The following is an 11,182-nucleotide window of genomic DNA, read 5'->3' on the forward strand; positions in this document are numbered from 1 at the left end:
ATACTGAAATTGTTATCTTAATAAGGTTCATTAACAGTTAAAAATCCCTAACCAATTCTGATGCAAGTGCCCAAAATTACGTCATTAAGAATAAGTGAGCAAACACTTACTGTCCACAGTATTTCATTGTTTATTTATCAAGAGAAACTATTCCTTAGCTCAAATATTCATGTTTCATAGAGTTCAGGAATATAGGTCAGCAACAAACTTCAGTGGAATTCAACCCAAAGAAATTCTGTGGAGAAAAAAACACAGTGGCTAAGTTAATATCCAGCATTCTCTCAATCTCTCTCAGTATCTTACCACCCTTAAGATCACATAAGGTCTGTTCCTACTAGTAGCCCAAGAAAAGCCCAGTTCAAGCTACCTGAGCTCTCGGTCCTATCTCCACCAGGCTCCCTGACCAACCTCTTGTCCATTTCAGGAATTACAGCACCCTATTTCTGGCTTTTTGCTTTCACTTTACAAACTGGTTTTTTCCCTTCTCATACCCACATACTCCTCTTAAAAACAGCAGCCCATCTGTTCTAAACAATTTCTATTTCTGTCTCCAAATTTTTCTTTTTCTTATTGGTTTTTAAACAAAAGGTAAAAATCTAATATTTGAAATCATCCTGTTAACATCTAACCATGAAATGCATACCCACTGAATAAAATCTGAAAATGTCAGTTATAAGATAGCAATGTTAAGTTTAAGATTCCATACAGCACCATTAACATTTTCTTGACCTTTTCACCTTCAGTGATTTTGTGTAATATATTTAACATAGATCATCCTTAACATTCCTAATATTCTATCTTAAAATAATCTGTTCATGTTTATGAATCATTTTTTCTAACGGGCCTAATAGTCAAGATTATGAAAAAGGCACAATTCCTCATCAATTTTCCAACAATTGGAAATAAAGTTCTCTGTACTTTTTCTAAGTAATTCTATGGCTAATTAGTCCATGCATCTATCTGCATTTCAGTACTACTTAAAGCAACCATGGAAATGGATTACAGAATTGAATCTTTTATTAGGCAAAAAATACTTAAATGTCTCGAGTCTTTCAGAAAAGTGATCTAAAGTCCAATGCAGTAGGTCTCCCCGAAACCCCAGACCTTGTGAAAGATATATGGCATTTGGAATGCTTATTGAGGTACAGTCTTCCTGAAAAATAGTCACCTTCCCCTTATCAAACTCACACTGGCTGGAGAGAATCTTTAATCTTATTTCTACAGTCAAACCTTGTTTCTTGCATGTCTCCCACCAGGATGTTCACAGAAAAAAGGTAGAACCAAATTTTGTTTTTCGAAATGACAACCCTGATACCTCAGCACACAAAAAAAGCGGCTCCCCAGTAACAAAAGAGAACACTTGTTGCTGGCAAAATCAATGATTAGCACCGTTTTAAAAACACACACAGAGGGCTGATGTTGCTAAAGATGTGAAAGAAACAATGATCACAAAGAGGTGGGAAAGCAGCCAGCCAGCGACAGCGTTTCGGAGGCAGTGATACATGAACAAGCAAAGAGGCTGCGTACTGACCTGAAAGACACCCCTGGGCCGAAAGCTAAAACTGATTCGTTCAAGGCTAGTAGGGGGGTGGTTTGATAAATTTAAGAAAATAAGTATTAAAAAAAAAAAGAAACTTCTAAAAGTGAGATTTTTCTAATGCCAATTTAGCAATAAAGAGCGTAACATGTGAAATCATTTTGAACCTAAGTTAGCAAGATGGTTGGCTATGAAGCTCCAGGCCCCCACTCCCCCACAGTAAACCATCAACGTAAGAACCAATGTGTCTGTGTGAGAACTAGAAACCAGTTATGAAGCTGCTGCAAATAAGCAAACACCTAAAGAAGAAAAAGCCACTCAAAACAGCAGGAAATGTCATGCATTTTTTCCTCCCACCCTCAGCGTAGCAGTGTGGTTAGGAGGAACCCAGCCAGCTCCTGGCTTCTCCCTCAGGACAGGAGGAGGAGAACTCGCTAGATTCTGGCTTGTTTGGGGGACTGTTTTCTACTTGCCTATCTCAGCACACTAATGGGAATGGTGACAGCATTTAGATATCAGCCTGCAAGCTGCTGAAAGCAGTGATGGGTCTTATGAAACAAAAGAGTAGCAGAGGGAATGAATGATGAGCAAGAGATTATGGGCTGAGCAATACAAAAGAAGAGCTAAGGATACTTAGAGGAAGCAGGGGTCAGAATCTTAGGGGCTCTTAAAAGTGACTGACTATACTTGGGCACTAGAACAAAAGCAAAGGCTAAAGCAAGACATAACCCCAGAAAAAGTCTGAGACAACCATAAGCCTTTATGCTAGGCCAGTGGTCGGCAAACTGCGGCTCGTGAGCCACATGGGGCTCTTTGGCCCCTGGAGTGTGGCTCTTCCACAAAATACCACGGCCTGGGTGAGTCTATTTTGAAGAAGTGGCGTTAGAAGAAGTTTAAGTTTAAAAAATTTGGCTCTCAAAGAAATTTCAATCGTTGTACTGTTGATATTTGGCTCTGTTGACTAATGAGTTTGCCGACCACTGTGCTAGGCTGTTAAGATCTGCATGAAGCAAATCCACAAACAGGAGAGGTGGCTGTTTAATCAAATGCCTAAATTTCAACAAAAGATCATGACATAAAAAGAGAAACGTGGCTCATTCAGAGGAACAAAATCTCCAGAAACCAACACTGAAAAAACACACTTTGACTCCGACTTGTCAAAGTCTTTAAAACAACTGTTTTAAATATGCTCAATGCGCTGAAGAACTCAGACATCTAAACGAAATCAGGAAAACAATACATGAATAAAATGAGAGAATCAACAAAAATATTTTTTAAAAAAGACAAAATACTACAGAAAAATATAGTAACTGAATTGTTAAATACACTAGAGGGGTGTCAGCAGTGGGAAAACGCAGCCATCTGTGTCAAGCACAGACTCAAACACCCAGAAGATTCAGCAAACCTGAAAATAGTCCATTTGAATTATCGGGTCTAAGAAACTAAAAGAAAAAGTAAACGAGAGCTTAAAGGACTTTTGGGGTATCACCAAAAGACCAATACATATACATTATGGAAGCCCAGAACAAGAGAAGGGGCAAAAAACTTATCTAGAAGAAACAATGGCCCAAATGCCCCAAACCTGAAGAAATGTATATACAATTACCAGAAGTTACTTGGAAGTAGGATAAACCCAAAGAGATCCACACTAAGACCCATTATAATCAAACTATCAAAAACCAGACAATCTTTTTTTTTCTTAATTACAATTTGTTATGTTGGGTGTTTCTTTTAATGTATTTTTATTGATTTCAAAGAGGAAGGGAGGATAGAAAGAAACATCAATAATGAAAGAGAATCATTGATTGGCTGCCTCCTGCATGCTCCCTATTGGGGGATCAAGCTCGCAACCGGGTTCAAAGATCCATGCTTAACCACTGAGCCACACAGGGCAAGGCAATCTTTAAAAAGTAGCAAGTGAAAAATAGATTCACAGTCTACAACAGAGCCTCTGTTAGATTAACAATGGGTTTCTTAGCATGAACCTTGCAGATCAGAAGGCTGTCCATTAATATATTTAAAGTGCTCACAAAATACACCCTATATCCAGGAAAACTATCCTTCAAAAATAAGAAATTAAAGGCATTCCCAGGTAACCAATAGCTAAAAGATATGGAGTTCATTACTAATAGGTCTGCAATGGGAGTTGCAAGTTAAAATGGAGCCTGCAAGTTGAAATAAAAGTACACGAGACATTAAAAATAGGCAAAGAACTTGAATAGACATTTCCTCAAAGAACATATACAAATGGCCAACAAGCATGGTAAAGATGCTCAACATCATTAAACAAAACAAGTTTGCTGAGGATGTGAAGAAATTGAAACTCTTTTTACACTATTGCTAGAGTGTAAAATGGCCCAACACTATGCAAAATAGTATGGCAGATCCTTACAAAGTGAAAAATAGAACCATACGATGCAGCAACTCCACTTCTGGGTATTTACTCAAAATATTTAAAGCAAGGTCTCACAGAGATTTACAAATGTGGTGGGCAGTTAGACTTGAGTAGAGCAAGGACCGTGGGCCAGGTACAGAAGGTCACCAGGTGAAAAGCCCCAGGTGCCTACCAACAGACAATCAACTGTAAGGTAGGCGCTCATCTCCAGGGTGACCCTTCTTTCCCGGTCACTAGGTTTGGAACCCCTGACCTTTCTCCCTCTAGAGATAACATCTAAGCCTCAGTTGAATTCCAGTTCCAGGCCCAGATAAGCAACAAAACCAGCCACAGGACAAGCTGCAGAGAATCAAGACCCCCTGCCCTGGTGCCACAGTCAGTCAATGGAGACCATAACCCTGAGAGGACACACCTGGAAAACTGAACAGTATTAAGATCTTCTCCTGGGACCTCCCCTAAAATCACCCTTAGAACCCTTAGGACCTAGGACAGGAAGTGCGCTCTCCCTCCCAGGAGCACAGTCTTGGCCTTTGCTCTCCCGCTTCCTGCCCCGGGCAAGTTACCATCAGCTTCCTCACTTCCAGGCTCCTGGGGCCCTTCCTTTGTCTCCATCACTGGTTTCCTAAGCCCATTTCTTCTAGGAATTACTTAATGTTCTTCTACAGTTTGGGTCTTGGCTCTGAATTCTTTACTAGCCAGAAACTAGGTTTGGTCTGACCCCACCTGTCTACTACGTGGTGTCTTTCCCACTGCTAACAACATAAACATCACACCAGTGTTATGCATAAGTCAAAAAACGGAAGCAGCCCTAACAGGTTTGGCTCAGTGGATAGAGCGTCAGCCTGCGGACTGAAAGGTCCCAGGTTCGATTCCAGTCAAGGGCATGTACCTTGGTTGCGGGCACATCCCCAGTAGTGGGTGTGCAGGAGGCAGCTGATTGATGTTTCTCTCTCATTGATGTTTCTAACTCTCTAACCTTCTCCCTTCCACTCTGTAAAAAAATCAATAAAATATATTTAAAAATATTTTTTAAAAAACGGAAGCAATCCAAGTGTCTTTTGGATAAATGAACAAAAATATGGTATATACATAAGATGCAATATTTAGCTTTAAAAAGGCTATTCTGACACATGCTGTAACAGATGAACCTTGAAGGCATTACATTAAGTGAAATAAGCCTGTCACAAAAAGACAAATACTCTCTGATATAAATGGTGGTTGCCAGGAATGGGAGGGAATGGAGAGTTGTTTAAATGGGTACGGAGTTTCAGTTTTGCAAGATGAGGAGTTCTGGAGATTGGTTATACGACAACGTGAATGTGCTTAACAATACTGAACTAGACATTTAAAAATAGTTAAGGTGGTACCACAATTTTTAAAAGTTTTTAAATGGTAACTTCATATTACCTTTACATTCCAAGATCACTTTGTACTCTGAAAGATACCAGCCTTCCTCATCTCCTCAAAATCTTTCATGGAATCATAATTTCTGTAGAAATCTGCATATGCCTTCTTTCTTGGTTCAGCTACACCAAACTGAAAAAGAGCATATCCCATTATGGCTTATTTTTTAGATTAGAAACTTAACATCTAAAGACAACATAAATCAAACTGTGTTCACCTTTAACTTGACCCCTGTATTTCCTAAGACAAAGGATGGGGGTGTTGACACGGATGCTAGGAAAAGGAAAGAAGTCTCAGAGAAACCAGTTAGCAAGAAGGGTCCTCCCTGCGTGGGAGGGAAAGTCCTTGTTGGGTGTCCATGTTGATAGGGAGAGAGGGTAGACTGGCAGGCGCCAAAGGAAAATATCCAGAAACGTAAAAGGTTGCACATTATATATGTTTTTAATACCACTGAGCCATACACTTAAAAATGGTTCAATTTTGTTATGTTCATTTTGCCACAATAAAAAAAAATTTTATTTATAAAAAGGCATAACATTAAAGAGGGTAAAGCTTTAATTTGCAAAGCAATTTTATAACATTTTTTTTTTTTTTCTCCTGTGGCAACAATTCTTGAAGGTGCTGTCAAAAAGAAAAGCCAGCCAGGCTGGCATGCCTCAGTGGTTGAGCGTCAACCTATGAACCAGGAGGTCACGGTTCAATTCCCAGTCAGGGCACATGCCTGGGTTGCGGGTTTGAACCCCAGTGTGGGGCGTGTAGGAGGCAGCCAATCCATGATTCTCTCCCATCATTGATGTTTCTATCTCTCCTTCTCCCTTCCTCTAGGAAATCAATCAAAAAAAAAAAAAAAAGCTACAGGCACAAAATGGCACTTGTGCTAAAGCCCATGATACCAAACCTATATTTAAGACCTGATCTAATTGTTTCAACCTTTTTCAGAAACTGTTTTTTCCGAAGATATTTACTGACTTTAGAGAGAACCATCAATGTGAGAGAAACATCAATTGGTTGCCTCCCATATGCACCCCTATTGGGGATTAAACCTGCAACCTAGGTATGTACCTAGGTATGTGCCCAGACCAGGAATGGAACCTTCAACTTTTTTGGTGTATGGCAGTGGTCGGCAAACTCATTAGTCAACAGAGCCAAATATCAACAGTACAACGATTGAAATTTCTTTTGAGAGCCAAATTTTTTAAATTTAAACTTCTTCTAACGCCACTTCTTCAAAATAGACTCGCCCAGGCCGTGGTATTTTGTGGAAGAGCCACACTCAAGGGGCCAAAGAGCCGCATGTGGCTCGAGAGCTGTGGTTTGCCGACCATCTGAGCCACCTGGCCAGGGCCAGAAACAATCTTAATCAACCAGTTTTGAATTTCCTGGTCAAGCACCAGTAAGGTAATTTATCACACATGGTCTTCAGGGTAGGTGCTAATCAATGATTAGTGTCCTATTAAGAGAAAATTCAGCCATCTACAGGCCAAGTAGAGAGGCCCTGGAAGAAATCAATCCTGTAACCACCTTAGATTTCTAGCTTCACAGAAAATAAAACTTCTGTTGTCTAAGCCACCCAGTTTGTGAACTTTGTTATGGAAGCCCTAGCAAACTAACACAGCGTCATTTACAGACGGAGGATGTTATCTGGGAATAAGGCCCTTTCCTCTCACATAAGGAAAGGGTCAGAGGAAGGAAGCACATTAGAGAGTTTCTTTAAAAGATGTGAAATTGCTTATGAAAATAAAATACATGTTTACATGTAAAGCACATTTGGGACCATAATCGCAAAGTAAAAATCAAACATACATACCTTATAGAAAGCTGCAACCCCCAGGGATACAAGTACGGCTCCAACAATATGAATTCTCAGACGCCTGGCCAGAAGGCCACGCATCTGAGGTTTTGGCAAAGCACCGGAAGACATGATAGTTATATTCTCCTGGTAAATAAAAATATTAAAAAATTATTAGAACAGTAAGAAATCTGAAGAATTCTATGTATAATGCATTTTAGTACCTTGGGAGGCACAAGAAGGATGGATAGTTGGACCAACTCCTCCCACAAAGCCTAAGATGTTTAATGGCTTAGGCTTGTGGGGGAGGAACAAACTTTACCCTCAAGGATCTTCTGGCTGGTCTGGTCTCATAATCAAATAAACATGAGACTGATTAGCAAGAGAAAATAACTGAGTTTAATGTATACATATATGTATGGGCACCCCACATGCAGGAGAGGCTGAGAGAAAGGGGGAGGAAGGTATAAGACATCCTGAGCTAGGGATGAGGTCCTACACTTGGGGGCTTTAAAGGGTCACAGCAGGTTAAGAACAGGTGTTCAGTAAACAAAAGCTTGCCAGCCACATAGGTGGGATTATGGGTGATAATCTCTTATTATGGGTAAGGTCCCTAATTCAAGTTCTTCTAAGTAAAGGGAAGAGGCACAAGTTTCTTGGGCCTGAAGCTAAAACTGCCTTTAGCATCCTGGCTGGTTTTGCTCAGGGGTTAGACCGTTTGTCTCGATTCCGGTCAAGGGCACACAGGTTCGACTTGGTCAGCGTGCCTGAGGGAGGCAACCAATCAATGTGAGACATCGATTTTTTTCTCTTCCCCACCCCCTTCTTCTATCCCCTACACACACTTAAAAAAAAAAATCAATGGAAAAAACAAACGTCGGGTGAAGAGTAAAAAGAAATTGCCCTTAGCTCAAAACAATCTGCACACAGGGGCACATCTTGGGGTGACTTGTTCTGAACCCCATGCCTGTCTTCATCTACCCTCCTCACGTGCAGAACGACTGCCCTAAATAAGAGCTGCGACCCAACAGTATAAGCAGCGAATACGACAAACAGAAAGCTCTCCCAACGACAGGAAAGCAGTGGCTTTAGGCTGACCAGTGCAAACGCATTTACAGCGCTGACTTTTCATTCAATCTTCGGGGCAACCCTATGAGCCAAGTGTTGACTGCCGCTTTCCTGCTGGGAGCACTGGGGCACCCGAGGCGACTGAAGCTCGGGCAGGAACCCGGCAGTCGCCTGGAGGGGCCCCCGGAGCCGGCGGCCTGACCCCCAGGGCTCCGAGGCCTACAAGCGGGGCCGCTCCCGCAGGCCTCCCTTCCCGGCCGGCGGGAGGGCGGTGGCGAGGCCGTGGGCACAAGAAGGAGCCTGCAGGAAGCCGGCCCTCCCTCCGGCCACCCGCACGGGCCCCCAGGGCGGCCGCTCAAGATGGCAGAGGAAAGGCAGGCGAGCACCCTGCGGCCGGGACAGGCCAAATGACCTAACCAAGGTCACAGTGACGGCGGGGCAAACACAGCGGCCCGGGACCAAGGCCCGCCGCCCAAGGAGCCCGGCCGCTTCCCTGAGGCCCCCGCGGGCCCCCGCGCCCTCCCGAGGCCCCGCCGGGGGTCGCGCAGGGGAGGACGCGGGCGGGGGGTCCGAGGCTCCACGACCGACGGGACGCGGAGTCACGGCTCAAACCCGAGGCCCACGGACAGCAAGCAGCAGGCGGCGGCAGCTGTGGGAGCCCGAACGAGGTTCACGAAAGCGACCCAACTTACCCCCAACACCAACGTCCGTCCTTCCTGAGGGAGAACTGGATGACGCCCCGGCAGTGCGCATGCGCTCAAAAAGAAGGGGCAGACGGTGGCCGAAAGCGGTCAAAAGACCTTTGGCGCGCTCCTGCCTCTCCTTGCTGAAATTCACCTGTGTGATTACATTATTTATGTAACCTTCAGTTTAGAACTGGACTTTCTGAGTCGGTTTCCTTAATAAAGTGGAGGTATTAATTTTACTAATACAGATTTGATATGAACTTAGTAGAGAACTCAGAGATATTTAATATGTAAATTTTTTTTTAAAGTACAAGGACAGTACAAATCATCCTGGGCCCATGGATTGTCTGAACATTGTGCACAAACCGACACTTTCACTATTATAACTACTCTGAGGCGAATAACAGTTTGGTTTGGGTAAAGGGTGAATGAGACAGCCTAGCTCAAAGGTTAGCAAACGAGACAAACAAACAGATTAATACCAATTCCAAGCGGCTGTGGAAGCCTGGCAGGGTTGAGCAAGTGTTGATGGAAGTACTTGTGTGGGGGTTCTAAGTAAAACACAAGTGTTTTAAAGGAAGACAACTGGGAGCGTATTAAAAGAGGTGTGTAAGGTAAGGTGACCAGACGTCCCGCTTTTGGTGGGACAGTCCCAATTTTTAACAATTTGTCCCGCGTCCCGAGGTGTTTTAAAAAAGTCCCGATTTTTGGAAAGCTAGGGAAGGAGGGGGGGGGGGGGGGGGGGAATGGGAAGGGAATATACGGTTTTCGGTGGACTTGTGGCTATTTAGCCAGGATATGAGTTTTATATTATTTTTGTTAATTTTATAATGTTAAACTTTAATAATAACAAATAATTGTTGAGAACTGATTATCGAGAACTGCTTATCAAAGTTCGCATTGTTGATCAGTTGTTAGAATTCGACCACCATTGTTTGGACTTAATGAACAATGGCATTTTTTGGGGATTGGCAACGACGAAAACATTTTGTAACTGTCTCTCAGACGATACACATCGTACTGCGTGCTAGTAAGCTAGTTAAACAAGTGATGTCATTACAAATCAGCTATTCAGATAATTTAAGTAAGTAATTTATTTACTTATTTATTTCATAAGTACATAAATTTTCTTGAATTTAGCAGACAGTACTCGTATTATTTATATTTTATAGTGGCGGCAAAAAGTCTAGCGCCGGCCTTGAAAGTGACACGACTTACGTTACGGCAAATTCCTGACCTTTTAAACAACGACAGCAATCTACTAAAAAAAATTCACTCAAATGAGAAATATGCCAAAGAATAAAATAATACTATACATAATTTTTATTTATTATATTTATAAATTGTACTTATGTTGAAATTTTAAAAAATATATTACAATACTATTTTTGTGTTCTATGAAAATTTTTGTTGCTCCATACAGACCAAATTTTTAATCAAGAACACCCCACCCTCACCCCCCAGTCAATGGTGTCCCGCTTTACCAATGTTAAAATCTGGTCACCTTAGTGCAGTGATGGGCAACCTTTTGAGCTTGGTATGTCAAACTTTGCCAAAAAACTGAGCATAACTCGGGTAGTGTGTCACTTTGAGGAAAAAAACATTATTTCACGATATTTATATTTTAAATAACATAAATGTTTCATCCTCGGCATGCGGCCGCCTCAGCGGCTGCGTGTCATCAGAAATGGCACTGACACGCGTGTCAGAGGTTCGCCATCACTGCTAAGGGTCAGGCTGTTTGCTTTAGGGGGTGAGGTGTGGTTGTTAACGGAAACCACCTGGATTTGTAAGGCATTATTTAAATCAACCCAGCAAGCACGGTGGAAGGTACACTAGGACACAAAAGATACATGGTATTGATTCAACATGTTACGGGGAATGTTATAGAATAGTAAAGCTAGGAAAATGCCAGGACAAGCGGAACAGGGAAACTAAGACAGATAGTTAAACAGCAGTTTGCAGCCACCGAGTAAATCCTATTTTCCCTAAACCAGGGACACTTAAGAGTAAATGGTTTGCACTTCTCCTCCTTGACTTGTGGGTAAATAGCTTAAATCACCCTACTCAGGGAGACATAGCAGAAACCAATTAGTGCCATTTGCCAACCACACAGATGAAGAAACTAGACCTCATTTGGGTACATGAGCATAAAGCTGATGAATATTCTGTCCCCTAAGACCTCCCCTAAAGGTCCAGCCTGCTCTGCCTCCAGGGAGCATGCCCCTGTATTCCCTTTTCCCTCTCCCTCCCCACAGGCAATATTCCCTAACCTCTAAGGGACCCCATGAGGCTTGCAACCA

At 42.4% G+C, this 11,182-nt stretch overlaps 1 protein-coding gene across 1 annotated transcript; it reads right to left on the reverse strand.

Moving 5' to 3' along the window:
• Positions 1 to 112: 112 nt before the first annotated feature.
• On the reverse strand, positions 113 to 8,980 carry LOC103292313 (cytochrome c oxidase subunit 6C). The gene is made up of 4 exons (XM_054708677.1): positions 8,886 to 8,980; positions 7,144 to 7,272; positions 5,340 to 5,468; positions 113 to 235 (listed from the first exon to the last, which is right to left on the reverse strand). The coding sequence occupies exons 2-3, from the start codon at positions 7,255 to 7,257 to the stop codon at positions 5,355 to 5,357; spliced, it is 228 nt and encodes a 75-aa protein (XP_054564652.1). The 5' UTR covers positions 7,258 to 7,272; positions 8,886 to 8,980; the 3' UTR covers positions 113 to 235; positions 5,340 to 5,354.
• Positions 8,981 to 11,182: the final 2,202 nt, after the last annotated feature.

This window comes from Eptesicus fuscus, chromosome 19, assembly GCF_027574615.1.
Source record: "Eptesicus fuscus isolate TK198812 chromosome 19, DD_ASM_mEF_20220401, whole genome shotgun sequence".
Taxonomy (NCBI): domain Eukaryota; kingdom Metazoa; phylum Chordata; class Mammalia; order Chiroptera; family Vespertilionidae; genus Eptesicus; species Eptesicus fuscus.

What these genes read in the sequence shown, in the direction of transcription:
- LOC103292313 (XM_054708677.1), bottom strand. Translation starts at nt 7,257, where the DNA reads ATGTCTTCCGGTGCTTTGCCAAAACCTCAGATGCGTGGCCTTCTGGCC. An exon ending in GGGTTGCAGCTTTCTATAAG is followed by an intron (nt 5,469 to 7,143) that starts GTATGTATGTTT and finishes GCTCTTTTTCAG; the next exon opens with TTTGGTGTAGCTGAACCAAG.